The sequence below is a fragment of the Dryobates pubescens genome, chromosome 31 (assembly GCF_014839835.1).
Source record: "Dryobates pubescens isolate bDryPub1 chromosome 31, bDryPub1.pri, whole genome shotgun sequence".
NCBI classification, from domain to species: Eukaryota; Metazoa; Chordata; class Aves; order Piciformes; family Picidae; genus Dryobates; species Dryobates pubescens.
Genome location: NC_071642.1, coordinates 3,792,802 through 3,814,977, shown reverse-complemented (window position 1 = coordinate 3,814,977; position 22,176 = coordinate 3,792,802). Strand labels below are relative to the sequence as shown.

Sequence of the window (22,176 nt, the reverse complement as noted above, 5' to 3'; positions counted from 1 at the left end):
GTTGGCTCCTTGTCTCCTTCAGGAGCTTCAAGGAAGCCTCTTATGAAGCCAGGCTGAAAGAGTTGGGGCTGCTCCACCTGGAGAAGAGAAGGCTCCAGGGAGACCTTAGAGCTGCACTGCAGGGGAGCTGCAGGCTGGCTGGGAAGGGGCTGTGCAGAAGGGGCTGTGGGGATAGGCTGAGGGGAAATGGTTTGAAACTGGAGCAGGGCAGGGTGAGGTTGGAAGCTCTGCACAGGGAGGGTGAGGAGACCCTGGCACAGGTTGCCCAGGGATTGGGTTGAGGCTCCATCCCTGGAGGCATTCAAGGTGAGCCTGGCTGTGGCCCTGTGCAGCCTGCTCTGGCTGGAGCTGTCCCTGCAGGGGTCTGGCCAAGCTGCCCTTGGAGGCTCCCTCCCAACCTGCTGCAGCCTGAGAATGTGAAGGATTGGAAAGCTCTGAGGGGCAGCAGATGCTTTGTGTCAGTGGCAGGGCCTGGGGGATTGTTCCTGTGCCCCAGGGGCGGGGGGCAATGGGAGTTTGGATGGGGGGGGAAGCTCCTCCAGCTCTGGCATTTCCTCCCCACTGCCTCCTGTTTTGTTTTGGAGATCCTCAGCTGGATCTTCAGAGGGTGAAGCCTTGCCCTGGCCTGAGGCTGCCAGGAGTGGGAGCTGCCACCTCTCTCAAGTGCTGAGGGAATTTCCTTGCAGCTGACTGAGCCACTGCTGCTGCCTGGCTCTGGAGAGCCTGCTCTGCATGGAGCTCAGCAGCCTCCCCCAGCCCCTTCTGCATGCTGGGAGAGCTTTGCTTGCTCAGAGCAGCCTGAGGTGAACTTCAGCTTGTTTCCTCCACGGGGTTTTGTTTCTTTGGCTCTTGGCTTGCTGCTGGGTGATTCATCCTGCCTGGGCTGCTGGCATTCTTTGGATAAACAAGTGGCTTGCAAGGAGGTTTAGGAAATGGTTCTCTGAGGCCATCTTGGGGTCTGATGTTTTGGCAGCTCTGAAGCCAAAGCCTCACCCCCCACCCCGTGGTGCCATCTCCTTCTGGGAAAGGTCCCCTGGCTGCAGGCAGACACAGCCTTAGGTAGCAAAGTCCTGGAGAGAGGCAGCTCTTGGTTTCCATCCCTTCCCTCCCTCCCTCCCTCCCTGCTGTTGGCTCCTCCAGCCTCAGGTGCTGCTGGGTTGGAGTCCAGGGGTTGTGTGCAGCAATTCCACTGCAGAGGGACAACAGAGCTGGGGAGGGGTCTGGAGAACAGGGCTGGGGAGGAGCAGCTGAGGGAGCTGGGGGTGGTTAGTGTGGAGAAGAGGAGGCTGAGGGGAGACCTCCTTGCTCTCTAGAGGCTGCAGTGAGGTGGGGCTTGGGCTCTTCTCCCTAGGATCAGGTGATAGCATGAAAGGAAATGGCCTGAAACTGTGCCAGGGGAGGGTTAGGTTGGAGATGAGGTAAGATTTGTTTGCTGCAAGAATGGTCAGGGCTTGGCACAGGCTGCCCAGGGAGGTGGTGGAGTCCCCATGCCTGGAGGTGTTGAAGCAACCTATGGCCATGGCCCTTCCACCCCCTACCTGTCTGTGACTCTCCTGGGTGTAGGTTTGGGCTGATCCATGGCTGCCCTTTCCTAGAGGTCCTGCTCCTGCTTCCAGCAGGGTGCCAGCAAGCTGTGCTGCAGCTCAGTGCTGAGCAGCTGGCACAGGAGGCTGTGAAGGTTACCCCAGGAGGTAACCAGCTGGGCTGTGCAGCTCAGGCCTTGCTGGAGGCCAGCAGGTCAAGTAAATCCTGGAACACTTCTGCTCTCCTGTCCCTGGCACCTCACATGTGGCTGGGAGTGACAGGACCAGGGGCAATGGCTGTGAGCTGGGAGAGGAGAGATTGAGACTGGAGAGGAGGAAGAAATTGTTGAGAGTGAAGGTGGGGAGAGCCTGGCACAGACTGCCCAGGGAGGCTGTGGCTGCCTCCTGCCTGGAGGTGTTCAGGGCCAGGCTGGATGAGGCCCTGAGCAGCTGAGTCCAGTTGAGAGGCATCCCTGGGGAGGTTGGAGTAGGTGATCTCTAAGGTCCCTTCCAAGCTCAGCCACTTTAGGATTCCATCCTCTGAGCCCTGCTGTGGTGTCAGGACCCTTCCTCCCCCCCAGGATTTCAGTCTCTGAGGCCTTTTCCACCCCAAAGCAGTCCATGATTAAGTGTGTGGAGCAGAGGAGCTGTGCTGTGCCTTCTCCCCTGGGGCTGGTGGTTAGCATTCCAGGTGGTGGTTTCTCACTGGGCTATCTTATCTGCTGTGATTATATTACTGTGGTCTTGTAAAATGCATTTAGCAGCCCTGGTTATCCATAACCATGTCAGATGCTGTGCTTCCTCTCCTGGGTTTGCTGCCTGCTTTGTGCCCTGCTGGTCCAAGGAGCAGGAAAGGAAGGGGAAACCAGGCAGCTGCTTTTTACTGGTGGCATAAAGAGCAAGAGCTTGGGAACCCTGGGCAAGAGCCTGGTGGCTTTAATCCAGGTCACCCAGCAAGGCAGGTCACTAATGAGGACATTTCAGGAGTGGATTTGGTCTCTCCACTTTCAAACATCTCATCCAAGCACCTAGCTCCAGCTCCAGGCCACTCCAGTCCAGCCAGAAGCAGCAGTCAGGGCCCCACTGCCTCTCTCTCCACCCCAAAACCAGCTGCCCACAGAAAGCAAACCTTTCCTTCTCCCCTTGGGTGCTGCAGAATGGCTCCTGGAGCAGCACTGCCACAGCACTGGGGGGGAGATGAGCTCTGGTGGTGGGGTCTGAGCAGAGGGGCACAATCCCCTCCCTCACCCTGCTGCTCACACTTCCTCTGATGCAGCCCAGGGCATGGTTGCCTTCTGGGCTGCCAGTGCCCACTGCCAGCTCATGTTGAGTTTGTCACCAACTGAGACCCCCAAGTCCTTCTCCTCAAGACCCCTCCAGCCTCCTGTCACTCCAGAGCTCTGCTTTTGGGGAAGTTTCCAGCCCGGGGGTTCCTGAAGCTCTCAGCATGAGACCCCAGGAGCAGTAATAGCAGGGACCCAGCCCTGGCTCTAAGGTTGAGCAGCCAGGAGCTGGAGCTTCCCTTGGAGCTGTGCTGTGGTTGTGGGGACACACTGAGAGCAGGAGAGAGCATCCAGCCCCTGGGCACTGCCCCTGCAGGCACAGCCCAGCCCCGGCGCTGCCATCGGCTGTGCCAGGGAGGAGCAAGCAGGAAGCTCCTGCAGCCAAAGCAGACAGAAGAGTTCTCTTGGCTCTCTGCAGGGGGCTGGGGGCTGGCAAAGGGCTGGGGGTGGGGGGAGAAGACTCTTCCTTGAGCTTCCAGTGACCAAATCCCCTTCAGATCACAGAATCACAGAGTGGGGTAGGGCTTGGAAGGGACTTCTGGAGAGCATCCAAAGCAGCTCTGCCAAAGCAGCATCACCCCAGGGCAGGCCACACAGGAACACATCCAGGTGAGGCTTGAAAGGCTCCAGAGGACACTCCACAACCTCTCTGGGCAGCCTGCTCCAGGCCTCCAGCAGCCTCCCCCCACAGAAGTTTCTCCTCCCTATTGAGGTGGAAGCTCCTGGGTTCCAGTTTGTGTCAGAGAATCAATAAGGTTGGAAAAGACCTCAGGGATCACCAAGTCCAAGCTGCCACCCAACACCTCCTGACTAACTAAACCATGGCTCCCAGTGCCACATCCAGTCCCTTTCTGAGCACCTCCCAGGCTGCTCTTTTCCAGCCTAAAACTCCCCCAATCCTCTGGTTGAAAAAAATAAGCCTGGAGGGGGGGGGAAAAAGAAACCAAGTAAACAGAAATAATCAATCAATCAATCAATTAAAGATCCAAAGCTCTTCCCTCTCCAGAATCCAGCATGAACCAGGTTGGAAAAGACCTTTGAGATCATCAAGTCCAACCTAGCACCCAACACCTTCTTATCAGCTCAACCATGGCACCAAGTGCCTCATCCAGGCTCTTATTAAACACCTCCAGGGATGGGGACTCCACCACCTCCCTGGGCAGCACATTCCAGTGGCCAATTCCTCTTCCTGGGAAGAACTTTCTCCTCACCTCCAGCCTAGACCTCCCCTGGCACAGCTTGAGACTGTGTCCTCTTGTTCTGCTGCTGGGTGCCTGGGAGAAGAGCCCAACCCCCAGCTGGCTCTAACCTCCCTTCAGGCAGCTGTAGACAGCAATGAGGTCTCCCCTGAGCCTCCTCTTCTCCAGGCTCTTCTCCATTGCCCTCAGCTTGAGGTGGAGCCTCCTGTGTCCCAGCTCATGCCCATTGCTCCTTGTCACTGAACCACCCAGGTTGGAAGAGACCTCAGAGATCATCAAGTCCAACCTGTCACCCAGCTCATGCCCATTGCCCCTTGTCCTCTCACTGGGCACCACCTGGCACCGAGCCTGGGCACCTTCACCCTGCCCCCCACCCCCCAGGTGTTGATAGCCATCCAGCAGATCCCCTCTCAGCCTTCTCCTCTCCAAACTAACCACCCCCAGGGCTCTCAGCTGTAGCAGAGCTCTTCCACTCTGTGTCCCCCTCCCCCCCCAGTTCTGGCTCTTTTTGTTTTGCTGCCTTTTTTTCCCCTCTTCCTCACCAGAAATTTCCTTGATTTCTGTTACCCAAACTGGAAAAGCTACAGGGGGAGGGGAGGGAATAATCCGAGGTGGTCTTCTGGACACCAAGAAATGGCCAAGAGCTGGGGGGGGGACACACAAAAAAGCCCTGGAGGAAATGGCTTCTCCGTTGGATTTTCTCCTTGCAGTGTTCAGGGTGGGGCAGGTACTGAAGACAAAAGAGAGCAAATGGCTCTTGGGGGGGGGGGAACAACTTGTGACTGGGTTTCCTAATCATTTTCAGCTTGATTACTGAGATGAGGAGGACCAGGACCCCCCCCCGCCCCCAGCCCCAGTTGGGGAAGGCTGAAGGGGGAAGCTTTGGTGGACAGAACCCCCACCCCCACCCCCCCCCCCCCCCCCCCGAACCAGCTGGGAGAAGGCTGAGGGGAGAAGCTTTGGTGGACAGGACCCCCCCCCAGCTCCAATAAGGAAAGGTTGGGGGGGAAGCTTTGGTGGACAGGACCCCCCTGAACCAGCTGGGAGAAGGCTGAGGGGAGAAGCTTTGGTGGACAGGACCCCCCCCAGCTCCAATAAGGAAAGGTTGGGGGGGAAGCTTTGGTGGACAGGACCCCCCTGAACCAGTTGGGAGAAGGCTGAGGGGGGAAGCTTTGGTGGACAGGACCCCCAAGCTCCAATAAGGAAAGGCTGCTGGGGGGCGGGGGGTGTTATGGTGACAGGACCCCCCCAGAACCAGTTGGGGGAAGGCTGAAGGGGGATTTGGTGGACAGGACCCCCAGGCTCCAATGAGGAAAGGTTTGGGAGGGGGGGAGGGTGCATTTTATGGGGACAGGATCCCCCAGCCCCAGTGTGGAAGGCTGGGGAAGGGTTGGGGGGGATAGAACCCCCTAATCCCTGTCGAGGAAAGCCTGGTGGGAGGTTTTATGGGGACAGGACCTCCCAGCCCCAGTTGGGGAAGGCTGGTGGGGTGCTTTATGGGGGGGGACAGGACCCCCCAGCCCCAGTTGGGGAAGGCTGGTGGGGTGCTTTATGGGGGGGGACAGGACCCCCCAGCCCCAGCCTGGAAGGCTGGAGGGAGATGTGGGGGGGCTGGAACCCCCTAGTCCCTGCTGAGGAAAGGCTGCTGGGTTGTTGTTTTGGCGGGCAGGACCCCCCCAGCCCCCAGCGGGGGAAGGCTTGGTGGAGGTTTTGGGGGTGGCCGTGGGGCAGCGCCGGGCCGGGGGGCCGGCGGCCGGAGCTCTGCCGCCCCGGGGCCGGGGGTCGGAGCTCTGCCGCCCCGGGGCCGGGGGCCGGAGCTCTGCCGCCCCGGGGCCGGCGGCCGGCGGCGCGGAGCGCAGCGCAGCTTTGTTTACAGTGCGGCTGTGGTTGGATTACAGCACATACAGTAATGCTCAGCGCACTGCCAGTAATTTCCCTGACTTACCAAGCGGGCAGGCATCATTTCCTGAAAGTCAGCCCTCTGTGCTGAGAGGAAGTCAAAGAGCTCTCTCCTTCACGACTCAAGGCTCTATGCAAATCGCCACCGGCTCGGGACAGCCGCGCTGCATGGCTGCCCCCTGGCTTTGTGCCCCCTTGCCCTTCCCTCCCTCCCCTTTCCCCACTCTTGCACCTTAATTTTTCCAAAGCCCTCCCCAGTGAGCTCCTTCCCCGGCTCCTGCTGCCCCGGGGGTCATGAATGAAGACCTTGCTCCGTTCTCTGCTGCCAATTCTCACCTCGCCGCTCCTCCGGCCGCCTCCTCCTCCTCCTTCTCCTCCTCCTCCTCCTCCTCCTCCTGCTCCACCGGTGCTTTAAAATGTCCCAAATGCAGTTCTGGCTAAAGTTCCCAGCTCTTTACAAGGTAATGCCTGATTTTCATTCCTTCCCTTCCCTTTTTTGTGGGTGCTCCTTGGGACCCCTCCTGGGTTTTGTTTGCGAGCCGTGGCCAGCTCCGGGCTGCTCCCCAGGCTCTCGGCCGGGGGCAGCTTTGCTGTGCTGAAGGTTTGGGGGTTGGGGGCTGTGGGGTTGGATTTCCCTGGAGTTTTTGCCTTTCTTGGGGCTGTTCCTGGGGGTTAGAGCTTGGAGGGAAAAGAGGTGGGTGAGGAGTGTGAGCAGTGGGGGAGTCCCTGGGGGTGGAATGGCTTCCAGGAGGGAGGAATTCTTCTTGCCTCTCTAGAGCCGGCTGCGGAGAAGTCAGGGAAGGGCTGAGCAGAGGCAGAGCTCTGGAGCCTTCAGCCTCTGAAGTTTATTACTCTGTGTGTAGAAAGGCTCTGGTTGGCTCTTGGCAGCTGAAAGCTTTTCCTTGTAGTGATCAACTGCTCCCGGTGCAGCTGTCAGCTCCTGTGCTGGGAGCAAGGCACCAAACCTGCCCTGTCTGGCAGGGCAGCCTGGGCCCTCTCGGTGTGGTGGTGATGCTGGGGGGTCTGGAACATCTCTGATGGGGAAACTGAGGGGACTGGGGCTGTTCAGACAGGAGAAGAGCAGCCTGAGGGGAGAAGTGATCCATGCTGAGCCATACTTCGAGGGTGGGTGTCAGCTGGGTGCCAGCAGGCTTTGTTCAGTGGTGCCCAGTGCCAGGACAAGGGGCAGTGGGCACAGACTTGACCACAAGAAGGAGGAACTTCTGTAACTGAAGGGTGGTGGAGCCCTGGAGCAAGCTGTCCAGGGAGGTGGTGGAGTCTCCATCTCTGGATCCTTCAAACCCCACCTGGATGTGTTCCTGAGTGACCTTCTCTGGGTGCCCCTGCCCTGCAGGGGGGCTTGGAATTGGTGACCTCCAGTGGTCCCTTCCATTCTGTGTGACTCAGTGTACCTGGGTGTAGATGTTTGGGATGTGATCAGTGCCTATCAATATCTGAGGGGTGGGTGGCAGGGTGAAGGTGGCAGGGTGAAGGTGGCAGGGTGAAGCTGCCAGGCTCTGTTTGGTGGTGCCCAGTGATAGGACAAGGAGCAGTGGGGACAGGCTGGAACCCAGGAGGTTCCACCTCACCCTGAGGAGAAACTTCTTTGGTGTGAGGCTGCTGGAGCCCCGGAGCAGGCTGCCCAGAGAGGTTCTGGAGTCTCCTCTGGAGCCTTTCAAGCCTCACCTGGATGTGTTCCTGTGTGCCCTGCCCTGGGGGATGCTGCTCTGGCAGGAGAGTTGGACTCAATGATCTCTAGAGGTCCCTTCCAACCTCTCCACTCAGCTGGGTGCTGTGCAGTGGGGTAGTGGATAGGTGCTGTGCAGAAGGGGTATTTGCTTCCTCTCTGGCTGGGCTGGGAGCAAATAAAGCACTAAGAGTGATGGCCAAAACTATTTCCAGGCTGGCTGCTCCTTCTGCATTTAGCCTTCACCTGCTCTTTCACTATTTTTGACATAGACTTTGTTTTGACCAAGGCAACTCAGCTCTTGCCAGTGGCTGGGAGGAAGACTTTGGCTTGGTTGAGGTTGGGTTTTAGTTTCTTTCCCTGAGCTGTTCCAGGGAGCTCCTGCTTGCTTTTGAGAGCTGTAGTGGCAATGCAGAACCAGTAGCACTGCAGCTGCTCAGGAGTCAGACAGTCATAGGGCTCTTGAGAGTGGAAGAAATCTTTGAGCTCACCCAGACCAATCTCTCACTCAGAGCTCACAATCCACCACTGCTGCTCAGCCACTGCCACTAAACCACAGCCCTCAGCACCACAGCCCTGCAGCTTTGACACCCCTCCAGGGCTGGTGACTCCAGCAGCTCCCTGGGCAGCCTCTGCCAGTGCCTGAGAGCCCTTGCTGGGAAGAGATTTTTCCTAGTCTCCAACCTGAACCTCCCCTGGCACTGCCTGAGGCTGTTTCCTCTTGTCCTGTCCCTTGCTGCAGGTGAGAGTCTAGCAAGGGATTCTCATAGAGTCATGGAATGGGTTGGGTTGGAAGGGACCTCAAAGCTCAGCCAGTTCCAACCCCCTGCCATGGGCAGGGACACCTCCCACCAGCACAGGTTGCTCAAGGCCTCATCCAGCCTGGCCTGGAACACCTCCAGGCAGGGCACATCCGTAGCCTCCCTGGGCAACCTGTGCCAGGCTCTCCCCACCCTCACTCTCAACAATTTCCTCCTCATCTCCACTCTCAATCTCTCCCCTCCCAGCTCAAAGCCATTGTCTCTCATCCTGGCACTCCCAATCCTTGTCACAAGTCCCTCCCCAGCTCTCCTGGAGCCCTTCAGGTCCTGGAAGGCTGCTCTGAGGTCTCCCTGGAGCCTTCTCTTCTCCAGGCTGAACAGCTCCAGCTCTCCCAGCCTCTCCCCACAGCAGAGGTTCTGCAGCCTCTGATCATCTTCATGGCCTCCTCTGGCCCCTCTCCAGCAGCTCCAGGTCCTTCTTGTGCTGGGGGCCCCAGAACTGGAGACAGTGCTGCAGGTGGGCTCTGAGCAGAGCAGAGGGGCAGAATCCCCTCCCTGTGCTGCTGCTCTCCCTGCTCTGGCTGCAGCTCAGCCCTCAGCTGCCTGCTGGGCTGCCAGGGACCACTGCTGGCTCCTGGGGAGTTTGTCACCAACTGACACCCCCAAATCTTTCTCCTCCAGACTACCTGCTGGAGCTTGGGGTGTAGAAGAACCTTGCCCTTCTCCACAATGAGCAGCAGGCAGAGCTCCTTTTCTGCTCTGAGAACATTTGAGAGTGGTGTTTGGTGTGGAAGGAGAGCTGAGCTGAGGTGGTGGAGCCAGGCAAGGAGCAGCTCTGTGCCAGAGCTAAGGACACAGAGTCAGGAGAGCTTTTTTGGCTGATGGTTCCTGCCACTTGACATCTGAAGGAGCAGCCAAGGAACTGATGGCAGGGAGGGGGCTGCAGCTCCTCCTGAGCTGGAGCCTGTGTGGCTCAGAGCAGCATCACTGCTGTGCTGGCACAAGCTAAGGCAGCTCTCAGGTGTTCAGCACAGGCAGCAGAACAGGAGGGAGGGCAGAGCCTGCTGCTCATCCCTGCAGCACCTCAGCCTCTTGTTGGGACTGAGGCCTGCCCCTGGGACAGGGGCTGGTGCATTGGCCAAGGTGTGTCTGGCTGCAGATCCAGATGGCACAAGCAGCCCTTCCCCTGCTCCTGGCAGCCTTGCTTGGCACAGCCTGGCAGCAGGATTGTTCTGAAGCCCCCAGGTACTGCTGTGCTGGAAACTGCAGCTGAACATCTCCAGCTGGTGCTCTGTGGGCTGCTGGGCCAAGGGGAGCACTTGAGGCCTGGGGGTGCTGTGTCCCTCCAGTCCCTTGGGTGCTGTGCTGGGGACCTCCACCCCAGTCCCTTGGGTGCTGTGCTGGGGACCTCCACCCCAGTCCCTTGGGTGCTGTGCTGGGGACCTTCACCCTGCAGCAGCCTTTGATGCAACACAAAGCTGAGGTCCCTGGCACGGTGTTGAGCACTCCTCTGTCCTCTGCTCTTTTGTGGCAGAGGAAAGAAATGCTGCCAAGAGGAGGTGTGCCCAGTGTGAGCTCTGTGGCAGCACTTGCTGCCCAGCTGATGCTTCCCCTGCTTTTCCCAAGAAGCTGGAGACTCAGGCAGCTGCCTGGGGCCTGGCTGCCCCCCAGGTGCAGTTCCAGGCCGTGTGGGGCGTGCAGCAAGGGAGCTGCTGATTTACCAGGGAGAAGTTCAAACCTCCTGGGAGGGAGGGGTGGGGGCAGCAGTGGGGGTGAGAAAAGTTGCTCTCTGCTCTCCTCCTGCTTGCCTCCCCTGACTGTGCTCCTGTCTCCCACCTCAGGATTCTTCATACCTCGATGAGCTCTCCACCAACAACTCCCTCTTCTCCTCCCCGGCCGACTCCCTCTCGGACATCGCTGACCCCAAGGACTTCCTCTCTGCAGACAGCCTGACCCACGTGCCAACACTCTGGGATGTGAGCACACCACAGCACAACCAGCTGGAGGTGAGGGCTGCTTCCCCCTCTCCAGCTTCCCAGCATGGCTCACCGTGGGCTGGGTTGGCAGGGGGCCCCGGGAGGTCAGCCGGTCCAACCCCCTCTCCCCCTGCAGTCAGCAGGGACATCCTGCACTGGAGCAGGTGGCTCAGAGCCTTGTCCAGCCTCACCCTGAGCAGGTTGGACTTGATGATCTCTGAGGTCTTTTCCAACCTGGTTGATCCTGGGATCTCCAGGGGTGATCATTCTGCAAGTGCAGAATGCCCTCAACCCCCTCCATGGGTGACCTGCTGCAGTGTCCCAGCACCCTCCTGGTGCAGCACTTTGTTCCTCACATCCAGTTTGAATCTCCTCTCATCTCAAATCGTTTTTCCCTCCTTCTGTCCCTGCAGGCCTTTGCAAACAGTCCCTCTGCAGCCTTCTTGTAGCCCTCTTCAGGTACTGGAAGGTTGCTGTCAGACAGTAAATAGCTCAGGGTTCATCCCATGGTGTTCTCACCTCACACTGAGGGGCTGGAAGAGGCCCAGAGGAGGGCAATGAAGCTGGGGAAGGGTCTGGAGAGCAAATCTTATGGGGAGTGGCTGAGCAGGATGAGGTTGTTCAGTGTGGAGAGGAGGAGCCTGAGGGGAGACCTCTTTGCTCTCTACAGCTCCCTGAGAGGAGGTTGCTGTGAGGTGAGGGTTGGGCTCCTAGGATCAGGAGAGAGAAGGAGAGGAAATGGCCTGGAGTTGTGCCAGGGGAGGCTTAGATTGGAGGTGAGGAACAATTTCTGTGCTGCCAGAGTGGTCAGGGCTTGGCACAGGCTGCCCAGGGAGGAGGTGGAGTCCCCATGCCTGGAGGTGTTCCAGACCCCTGTGGCCATGGCACCTGGGGAGCTTTGGAGTTCTGCGTTCATGGAGCACACAGGGAAGAAACCTCCCTGGGGGAAGCTGCTCCAAAGCCATAGATTCACAGCTTCATGGAGTGGGTTGGACTGGAAGGGAGCCTTCAATCTCATCCAGTTCCAACCCCCCTGCCATGGGCAGGGACACCTCCCACCTGCCCAGGCTGCTCCAGGCCCCAGAGTAGAGGATGGCAGTGGGAAGGAGCCTTGTGTCACAGAATCAGTCAGACTTGGAAGGGACCACAAGGATCATCCAGTTCCAACCCCCCTGCCGTGGGCAGGGACACCCCACACTGGATCAGCCTGGCCAGAGCCTCATCCAGCCTGGGCTTAAACACCTCCAGGGCTGGGGCCTCAAGCAGCTCCCTGGACAAACCCATTCCAGGGCTTCACCACTCTCAGGGTGAGGAACTTCCTCCTCACCCCCAGTCCTGTGAGCTCTGCCCGCAGCGTCTTCAGCCCTGCTCCGTGCTGGTCTTCACGTCCTCCCCTGGCCCCTGCTCCTCCTGCAGAGCACTTGGGTTCAGATAAGGCCAATTAACTCCTTGGAATTCCACTTCTAAACGACTTCCTCTTGGAAAGAATCTCTCTGGCTATTTTAAACCCTTGTCTTATCTGTGTTTGCTGAACACAGAGCTGGGAGGGCAGGGGGGAGAGGGGAGGGCTTCGATTGCCTTTGTTTGTTTGCTGTTTGGTTTTGGTGGGGGGTGTTTGGGGTTTTTAAGCTGAGTTTTGGTGTGTCCTGAGGAGCTGTCAGCTCAGCATGGCCCTGCTCAGGAGAGTGCAGTTTCAGTTTTGCACAGGAGCTGCTAGATGGCACAAAGGTCAAGGGATGGACTCGGGGTTGGCCACCCTTCCATTGCCTGCCTGTCGGAGGGGGTGTCTGAGGAGGCACAGCAGTCATCTGCTGCAGGGTGCCAGAGATCTCTTCAGTGAGCTGTTGGAGAAGGTCCAGAGGAGGCCACACAGATGAGCAGAGGGCTGGAGAAACCTCCCCTGTGGGGACAGCCTGAGAGAGCTGGGGCTGTTCAGCATGGAGAAGAGAAGGCTGCAGGGAGACCTCAGAGCAGCCTGCCAGGACCGGAAAGGGCTCCAGGAGAGCTGGGGAGGGACTTTGGACAAGGGCTGGGAGTGCCAGGATGAGAGACAATGGCTTTGAGCTGGGAGAGGAGAGATTGAGAGTGGAGATGAGGAGGAAATTGTTGAGAGTGAGGGTGGGGAGAGCCTGGCACAGGTTGCCCAGGGAGGCTGTGGCTGTGCCCTGCCTGGAGGTGCTCAAGGCCAGGCTGGCTGAGGCCTCGAGCAAGTTGTGCTGGTGGGAGGTGTCCCTGCCCATGGCAGGGGGGTTAGAATTGGCTAAACCTGAAGGTCCCTTTCCCCCCCCCAACCCATTCAGTGATGCTGTGGCTCTGTGTGGTGAGGTTTTTAGTGCTGCAGCCAGCCAGGGCTTGTGGTGCTTCCTTCCCACCCCCCCCAAGAGCTGCAGCGCTCCGTGCCAGAGCCCTGCCGCCGCAGCGGGGCTGCAGGGACGGAGCCTGGGAAGACTGCAGCCCTGGGTGAACTTCCTTCTGCTGGGACTGGGGAGAAGCCCTGCCACAGAGCTGAGCCTTTCCTCTCCTGCCTAAGAAGCTCCTTAGGCTGAGCTCAGATTGGGAGGTGGAGATGTTTCACCTGCTCTCCAGATTTGTTGGCACTGAAAATAGCTCTTCCGTCCAGCTTCCTTCTGGTAATTCTGACTCAGGCTTCCAGTAATGGAGGCTGCTGCTTTTTTTTCTCTCCCCCCCCAACCCCCCCTCCCCCTTCTCCTTTAATGTCTTCTATTTTTTTTTCCCTCTAAATTACCAAAACAAAAAAAAAGAAGGAGAAGAAATAATTGGAGTGTTTGTGCCTCAGAGCTTCCCTCCTGCTGCTGGAGAGCCTGGGGGCTCTCAAAGCTCTGCCAGCTCCTTTGCAGCCTGTAACCATGAAGGACTTGGTGCTTGTGGGGCTGCTGCCTGCCTTGGGATGCCACAAGCTGCTGGCCTGACCTTGCTGACTTGGCAGGAAATTCCTGTGTGATCCTTCTGTTTGCACAGGGTCAGGCAAAAGGGGCTCCTGGGTTGGGCCTTCCCAGCTCAGCCTGCCCTGGGGAGCTCTCCTGGCTAGGGGGGCTCCAAAGCCAGCATTAACACACCCAGAAGGTGATGCCTGGAGAGCTGTGCAGCAGCCTGACCCCACCAAAAGGCCCCAAAGTTGGGTTTTTTTCTCTCCTTAACAAATCCAGCCCAGAGCCCTCAGCTGGGTCTCCACTTGAGGACCCCACAGTGAGCCTCTGCTCAGCTCCTCTGAGTGAGGCTGCAGCTCCTCAGGAGCAGCAGAGAGCTGTGACAGAGCTCCCTTGGGAGCAGAGGGGACAGCAGTGCCTGGTGGAAGCACTCCAGTGCAGAGCAAGTGCAGAATGCCCATAACAAGCTTGGATCAGCCTTGCCAGGGCCTGCTGGCTTTGTCAGAGCCCTTGGGAAGGGGCATGGTTGGCAGTGTCAGTGCTGAGGTGCAGGGAGGGTGGGATGGTGGCTGAGATGCCATAGAATCAGAGAATTGTTTGGGCTGGAGAAGCTCTCTGAGATCATCCAGTCCCAGCCAGCAGCCCAACCCCACCATGGCCACCAAACCATGGCCCCCAGTGCCATGGCCACAGGGTTCCTGAACACCTCCAGGCATGGGGACTCCACCTCCTCCCTGGGCAGCCTGTGCCAAGCCCTGACCACTCTGGCAGCACAGAAATTGTTCCTCACCTCCAACCTAAGCCTCCCCTGGCACAACTCCAGACCATTTCCTCTCCTATCACCTGAGACTAGGGAGCAGAGCCCAACCCCCACCTCCCTGCAGCCTCCTCTCAGGGAGCTGCAGAGAGCAATGAGGTCTCCCTCAGTCTCCTCTTCCCCAGGCTGAACACCCCCAGCTCCCTCAGCTGCTCCTCCCCAGCCCTGTTCTCCAGACCCTTCCCCTGCTTGGTTGCCTCTCTCTCATGACTCCAGGCCAAACAGGACATTTGGGGGTGACCCTTCCTAGTGCCATGAGGTGAGCACAGTGCTGGGGGAGAGCCTGCTGGCCTCAGGTGTGGAGGGACCTGCCCCTGCAGGCTGCCATCACACACAGTGCTGCTCCCAGTTCCTGCCAGCTGCGTTTCCCTGGGTCCCTTGTTCCCTGGGGGAGTTGGCAGAGGCTGGCACAGCACCCCCAGGGTGTGAGAGCTGCCAGAGCTGCTGCCCAGGGCTTGTCACTCACAGACCCAAGGTCTGAAGTGCCCTGGTGGCACCAGAGTGTGAGATGTGAGCGTGGAGCACAGAGCTCTCTGCTGCTGCTTCCTTTGCAGGTTTGGAGGGGTCTGGAGGGCTGAGGCTTGAGGCTCTTTGCTCACCTCCACCTTTTCTGTTCCAGCTGCAGTCAGCCAGCAGATCCTTCCCTGGCTTAAACAGCTCCAATGACCACACCACTGCTGTCCCCAGCACCCCACTCCTCATCAGCTACCAGGTGAGAAGGGTTGGGTGGCTTCAGGAGGCTCTGCAGGTGGAGCAAGTCCAGAGGAGGGCCACAAAGATGATCCAAGGGCTGGAGCAGCTCTGCTGTGAGGGCAGGCTGAGGGAGGAAGAGAAGACTCCAGGAGGACTTCAGAGCTGCCTTCCAGCACCTGGAGGGGGCTAGAGGAGGGCTGGGGAGGGACTTCTCATGAGGGTGTCTGGAGGCAGGACAAGGGGGAATGGTTTGAAGCTGAGGCAGAGCAGGGTTAGGCTGGAGCTGAGGAAGAACAAGGGTAGGGAGACTCTGGCACAGGCTGCCCAGGGAGGCTGTGGCTGCCTCCTGCTTGGAGGTGTTCCAGGCCAGGCTGGATGAGGCCTTGAGCAGCTTGGGCTGGTGGGAGGTGTCCCTGCCCATGGCAGGGGGGTTGGAGGAGATGATCTCTGAGGTCCCTTCCACCTTAGGCCATCCTAGGAGGCTGTGTGGGACATGAGTAGGTTCAGTGGACAGCAGGCTCTTGGCTTGGTGACATCACAGCCTGGGCTGGCTGGCTCCTGACCTTGTTCCCTTCAGAGGGAGCTGGGCAGGAGCACCAGGCAGGGTCCCTGCCCTCCCCCACAGGGCTCTGCTGTGCCTGTGCTGGGGCCTCACTGTGTCAGGGAATGATCTGAGCTTTCATGGCTTTGTCTCCTGCTGCTGAGCTCCCTGCTGAGTTCAGAGCTGCTCTGGGACCTTGAGCTGGGGGCTAGAGGTGAGCACAGCTGGGCAGAGCTCCTGCTAGCCCCAGGATGGAAACATCTGCCTCTCAGCGTGGACCAAGCACCCCAAGGACCTCACCAAGCACTGGGGGGCCCCAGGGGAGGTTCTCCTTGTGGTGCTGTAGTCCATGGAGAGGCTGGGTTGTGTCTGAGGGGTTGGGGAGTTGCTGGAGGGCTGCTTTGGGGCTCTGGGTGTCCATGGCTCAGGCAGAGCCTTCACATTTGGTCCCTGCTCTGCTGCTTCTCAGTCTCAGGCTCCTGCAGAGGAGGAGGATGAAGGGGAGGAGGAAGAAACAGAAGAGTTGGGGCAAACAGAGACCTATGCAGAATACATACCTTCAAAATGTGAGTGTCCTGCTGGGCTGGGGGAGGTTCTGGTCACCCCCTTCTGGCCCAGCCTCATCAACTGCTCCCCTAACTCCCCCAGGCAGTGCCCAGGGTCTGCCATGGCACCTCCTGAGCTTGGCATTCCCTAGGGAAATGTTCCCAGGGCACTGCTTCTGGCTTGGTGCTGTGCTTGTTTAACACAACCCTTCTCTTCTGCTTGCTTCTCAGGGGGCCTGGCTTGTGTTTTGGGAGGCCTGGCTTGCTTGGTGGGGGGCTGGCTTGATTTGGGGGGGGGCTGCTTTGCTTTTGGCAGTCTGAAATTTCAGTGGAAGAGGAGAGTGAAGAGCAGGGCTCAGCCTTGCCTCCTGTTTTCAGTGGTACCCAGTGACAGGACAAGGGGCAGCAGGCAGGAGCTAGAGCCCAGAAGCTTCCCCCTAAACAGAAGGGGAAATTTCTCCCCTTTGAGGGTGCTGGAGCCCTGGAGCAGGCTGCCCAGAGGGCTGTGGAGTCTCCTTCTCTGGAGGCTTTCAAACCCACAGCAGCCTGCTCTAGGTGACCCTGCTTCAGCAGGGGGGGTTGGGCTGGATGATCCCCAGAGGTCCCTTCCAACCCCTGCCATCCTCTGATTCTCTGTCCCTGAGCTGCAGATGATCTCCAAGAGCTCTGCAGTCCTTTTGAGGTGCCCCAAAGGAGTCATGACCTTGAGCTCTGGCCCCATCCTGGTCAATATCTTTATTGATGATCTGCATTGAGTCAGTCATCAGTACATCTGCAGATGACAGCAAGCTGGGGGCAGGAGTTGAGCTGTTAGAGGGTAGGAGAGCTCTGCAGAGGGACCTTGCCAGGCTGGGCAGATGGGCAGAGGCCAACAGGATGGCATTCAGCAAGTCCAAGTGCCAGGTGCTGCACTTTGGCCACAGCAACCCCAGGCAGTGCTACAGGTTGGGGTCAGAGTGGCTGAGGGCAGCCAGGCAGGAAGGGACCTGGGGGTAGTGGTTGATAGTAGGCTGAACAGGAGCCTGCAGTGTGCCCAGGGGGCCAAGAAGGCCAAGGGCATCCTGGCCTGCAGCAGTGTGGCCAGCAGGAGCAGGGAGCTCATCCTGCCCTGTGCTCAGCACTGCTGAGGCCACAGCTTGAGTCCTGTGTCCAGTTCTGGGCTCCTCAGGTCAGGAAAGAGGTTGAGCTGCTGGAAGGTGTCCAGAGAAGGGCAACAAAGCTGGGGAGGGGTCTGGAGCACAGCCCTGTGAGGAGAGGCTGAGGGAGCTGGGGTTGCTTAGCCTGCAGAAGAGGAGGCTCAGGGGAGACCTTCTTGATCTCTGCAACTCCCTGCAGGGAGGTTGGAGCCAGGTGGGGGTTGGGCTCTTCCAGGCAAGTATCACCAGAACAAGAGGACACAGCCTCAAGCTGTGCCAGGGGAGGTTTAGGCTGGAGGTGAGGAGAAAGTTCTTCACTGAGAGAGTTGTTAGCCATTGGGATGTGCTGCCCAGGGAGGTGGTGGAGTCCCCATCCCTGGAGGTGTTCAGGAAGGGACTGGATGTGGCACTGGGAGCCATGGTTGAGTTAGTCAGGAGGTGTTGGGTGGCAGCTTGGGCTTGGTGATCCCTGAGGTCTCTTCCAACCTTATTGATTCTCTGATCCTGCCCTGCAGCCAAGCTTGGGAAGCACCACCCTGACCTGGTGGTGGAAACCAGCACTCTGTCCAGTGTGCCTCCACCTGACATCACCTACAGCCTGTCCCTGCCTCGCTCTGTTGCTGACAAAGGGTCACTCTCTGCACTACAGCTGGAAGCCATCATTTATGCCTGCCAGGTAGGTGGCTGCTCCAGGGGCACCAGGACAGGGCCTTTGGTGGGGACAGATGCTCCAGCAGGCTGTGAAATAACCTCTGGTGTGGCCTCAGCTTGCACCAGGGGAGGTTTAGGTTGGAGATGAGCAACAATTTCCTCCCCCCAAGGGCTGTCACTGCTCAGGGCAGTGGTGGAGCTCTCAGGGCAGTGGTGGAGCTCTCATCCCCGAAGGGCTTTCAAAGCCCTGGAGATGTGGTGCTGAGGGTTGGTGGTGAGCTGGCAGTGCTGGGGTTAAGGGTTGGACTTGGTGATCTCAAAGGTCTCTCCCAGCCTAAACAATTCCATGATTCTGCATGGGGGGGAGAATTTGGGAAGCTTTGGCACAGGGCATTGTAAATGGCTTTGGAAAGGGTGATTTGAGGCCAGGGACTTGGGGGGAGTCTGTTTCTCACAGAGGCAAGAGCCCTGGAGTTTTGTTGAGGGGGAGAGGGGGGCTTAAACTACCCCTTGTGAGCTTAGCCTTTGGGTGCAGGGGGAGGGCAGGTCCAGAGGAGGCCACCAAGATGAGCAGAGGGCTGGAGAACCTCCTCTGTGGGGCCAGGCTGGGAGAGCTGGGGCTGTGCAGCCTGGAGAAGAGAAGGCTCCAGGCAGACCTCAGAGCAGCCTTCCAGGACCTGAAGGGGCTCCAGGAGAGCTGAGGAGGGACTGGGAGGGACAGGATGAGGAACAATGGCTTTGAGCTAGGAGAGGGGAGATGAGGAAGAAACTGTTGAGAGTGAGGGAGGGGAGAGCCTGGCACAGGCTGCCCAGGGAGGTTTGTGGCTGCCTCCTGCCTGGGGGTGTTGAAGGCCAGGTTGGATGAGGCCTTGAGCAAGCTGGGCTGGTGGGAGGTATCCCTGCCTGTGGCAGGGGGGGGTTGGAACTGGCTGATCTTGAATGCTGGGGGACCTGAGCTTGCCCAGGACCCTTGGCCACCCTGCTGCCGCTCCTCTGAGCGCTGCGGGGACGGCTGCAGGCCCTGAGCCACGCTCCCCCCCCCCCCCAGCTCCCAGCCAAACTCTTCAGAGGAGGCAAAATTGGTTTCATTTCTGCTGCTTCTTCCTGATTTTGTTGCTTTGTTTGGTTTGGTTTTGTGTTTTGTTTCCCTCCCCATCCCACTCCCCCCACCCCCTCCCCCAGCAACATGAAGTTTTGTTACCCAATGGGCAGCGAGCTGGGTTCCTCATCGGGGATGGTGCTGGAGTTGGAAAGGGCAGGACAGTTGCAGGCATCATCTTTGAAAACTATCTGAAAGGGAGGAAGAAAGCTCTGTGGTAAGCTCTGGGCTTTGGGTTTGGTGGGGTGGGTTTTTTTTTTCATCTCCTTTTCCCGTAAGACCTTGGAGTTAGTTTGGATCTGGGAGTGAGGAATTCCTCAGTGCTGATGTTGGCTTCGGAGCTGACTCATCCCTGTGGCCTTGGGTGAGTGGTTTCCCACCTCTCTTTGTGCCTGTGGAATGGGAATCTTCCCCCTGCAGCCATGCCTGGGAGTGAGTCACCCTGACATGGCAGAGCCAGCCCTGTCCCTGCTCCCTGCAGGCAGGGGAAGGGGAGCGGTGGGCAGCCTGAGGGAGCTGGGGCTGTGCAGGCTGGAGAGGAGAAGGCTCCAGGGAGACCTCGTTGTGGCCTTCCAGGATCTGCAGGGGGCTGCAGGGAAGCTGGGGAGGGACTTGTGAGGGTGTCAGGGAGTGATAGGACTGGGGGGGATGGAGCAAAACTAGAAGTGGGGAGATTGAGACTGGATGTGAGGAAGAAGTTGTTCCTCACGAGGGTGGTGAGAGCCTGGCACAGGTTGCCCAGGGAGGTGGTGGAAGCCTCAGCCCTGGAGGTGCTTGCAGCCAGGGTGGAGGTGGCTGTGAGCAACCTGCTGTGGTGTGAGGTGTCCCTGCCCATGGCAGGGGGGTTGGAGCTGGCTGAGCCTTGAGGTCCCTTCCAACCCTAACAACTCTGTGATTCCCAGCTGCAGATCCAAGCTGCTGGAGTTGGGCTTTTACTGCAGGGTCCCCACAGCTTGTGGAAGAGGCAGGGGCTGGCTGCAGGAGCTTGTGCTGAGGTGTGGGAGCTGGGCCTGGAGCATCTCAGCTCTGGGGAAAGACTGAAAATTGAGGCTTTTAGTCTGGAGAAGAGCAGCCTGAGGGGATCTGATCAGTGCTGAGCAATACTCCAAGGGTGGGGGGCAGGAGGGTGGCACCAGGCTCTGGTCAGTGGTGCCCAGTGCCAGGCCAAGGGGCAGTGGGCACAAAGCTGACTATCAGAGGTTCCATCTGAACATGCAGAGAAACTTCTTTCAGGGTGCTGGAGCCCTGGAGCAGGCTGCCCAGGGAGTTGGTGGAGTCTCCATCTCTGGAGGCATTCAAACCCCACCTGGATGTGTTCCTGGGTGACCTTCTCTGGGTGCCCCTGCCCTGGCAGGGGCTTGGACTGGATGCTCTCCACAAGGCTCCTTCCAACCCCCCACCCCCTCCCCCAGCAGTCTGTGGTTGTGACAGTTAGAGAGATCTGTTCAGCACTGAGCATGCCCTGATGGTCTCCTCAAGGAGATAACCAGAGCCTTGCTTGGCAGGTTCAGTGTCTCCAATGATCTCAAGTATGATGCTGAGAGAGACCTGAAGGACATCGAAGCCTCCCACATTCCTGTGCATGCTTTGAATAAGGTAGGGAGAAGCTCTCCTGGAGGCCTGGGAGGGTGGAGGGCTCTACCTTAGCAAGCAGAGCAGCAGCAGCAGGCTGCCTCCTGATCCCTCCTCTCAGCCTTCTCTTCCCACTCCACACTCCTGCTGGTTCCCCACGCTCTGCAGAGCTGCAGGGTGAGCACTGAGCTGTTCCCTGCAGCGAGCACGAAGTGTCCCCAGGCAAGGACAAAGTGCAGCAGGGCTTGAGGTGTTCCAGACATACCTGAGGAGTCCTGCTGAGGGTAGATGTGGTCCTGCTCTGCCCTTCTGGGCTGCCATTCCCACTGCTGGGGTCATGGACCTGTTTGCTCAGAGCCTGTGAGGGGAGGGAGCAGCTTTAACCACCCAGCCTGGTGCCTGGCAGGGGGCTGCTCAGTGCCAGGGCTGAGCTCGTGGGCATTGCCCCAGAGCAGCAGCTCAGAGCTTTCCCTGTTGCTCAGTGCTGAGGATGGAGCAGAGAGACAAGCAGCAGTTGTGTGCTGGCTCTTCACAGGCTCCCTCCCAGCCTCTGTGCTGTGGCCTCTTGCCTGGTGCTTGCCCCACCAGCAGCCAGCTCGCTGAAACTCTCTCCTCTGCCTTTCAGTGGTGGTGAACAACCTCCTCTCAAGGGGTGAATGGAAACCATGTGGCCACCAGCTCTGGCTGCCCTCTGTTGAGAGGCTGAAAGAGGTTTTTGTTTGGTCACCAAAAGGGTTTTGAGTGGAACTTTGCTTCCAATTGGGCCTGGGGGGGGGGGGGGGTTGGGTTATTTTTTCCCTCCCCCTGCCTTTTCATTTTCATCACAGGTGGGGGAGAGAGTGCAACAGGAGCAATCCCACCCCAGGCAGAGAGGCAAAAAGAAAGGCTTTTCTGGCAGGAATTAAGCCAGCTGGGAGGCTTCAAGCCCAGTCAGCACTCCCAAAGTGTTGCTGAAAGCAGTGAAGTGACTTCATTTGGCCAGCAAAGGGAAGTCCTAGCATGGGCTCCACGTCTCCCTGCCTGCCTCCAGATGTGCTGACACTGGCTGGTGGCGCTTGGCCAGCCACAGGAAGTCCCCTGTCAGCACCAGGCCTCGGTGCCAAGGAGAAGTGCAGAAGCTCCCAACAGCCTTTTGTCTGCTCTGCTCCCAGCCTGGCTTTGTTGTGGGAGGGACTGGCTGGACAGGGGACAGCAAAGGGGCTGAGGGGCACTGCCACATCTCTGGGGGGGGGAAAGATTGAGGGGATTGGGGCTGTTTGGTCTGGGGAAGAGCAGCCTGAGGGGGATCTGATCAGTGCTGGGCAATACTCCAAGGGTGGGGGGCTGGAGGGTGGCACCAGGCTGTGCCAGGGCAAGGGGCAGTGGGCACAAACTTGCCCAGCAGAAGCTGCATCTGAACATGAGGAGGAGCTTCTGTGACTGAAGGGTGGTGGAGGCCTGGAGCAGGCTGCCCAGAGAGGTGGTGGAGTCTCCATCTCTGGGTCCTTCAGACCCCAGCTGGATGTGTTCCTGGGTGGCCTCCTCTGGGTGCCCCTTCCCTGGCAGGGGGCTTGGACCGGGTGCTCCCCAGGGCTCCCTTCCGAGCCCTCCCGTTCCGTGCCGCCTTGGGGCAGCGCTGGGGGCACCCACTGCGGGCACAGGGAGCTGGGGACGAGTGCTGTGAGCTCGTGTGCTCCTCCTTCTCCTCCTGCAGATTAAGTATGGTGACACAGCTACCTCAGAAGGAGTCCTCTTCGCCACCTACTCGGCGCTGATCGGGGAGAGCCAGGCGGGAGGGCAGCACCGCACGCGCTTGAAGCAGATCCTGGACTGGTGCAGGGAGAACTTTGATGGAGTTGTATCCTGGCACACACAGAGCCCAGCCCAGCCTGCAGGGGGAGGGCTGCCTGCTGGCCCTGTGCTGCAG

The 22,176-nt window shown here is 58.9% G+C and overlaps 1 protein-coding gene across 1 annotated transcript in view; it reads left to right on the top strand.

Annotated features, from left to right (window-relative positions):
- Positions 1-22,176, top strand: part of SBNO2 (strawberry notch homolog 2) — a 58,953-nt gene that overhangs the window by 14,910 nt on the left and 21,867 nt on the right. Inside the window, exons 4-10 of the mRNA XM_009900811.2 lie at positions 10,194-10,358; positions 14,653-14,745; positions 15,737-15,833; positions 17,464-17,624; positions 18,782-18,915; positions 20,204-20,294; positions 21,964-22,107. Coding sequence (XP_009899113.2) covers positions 10,194-10,358; positions 14,653-14,745; positions 15,737-15,833; positions 17,464-17,624; positions 18,782-18,915; positions 20,204-20,294; positions 21,964-22,107 — 885 coding nt within the window. The remainder of the gene's footprint in view (positions 1-10,193; positions 10,359-14,652; positions 14,746-15,736; positions 15,834-17,463; positions 17,625-18,781; positions 18,916-20,203; positions 20,295-21,963; positions 22,108-22,176) is intronic.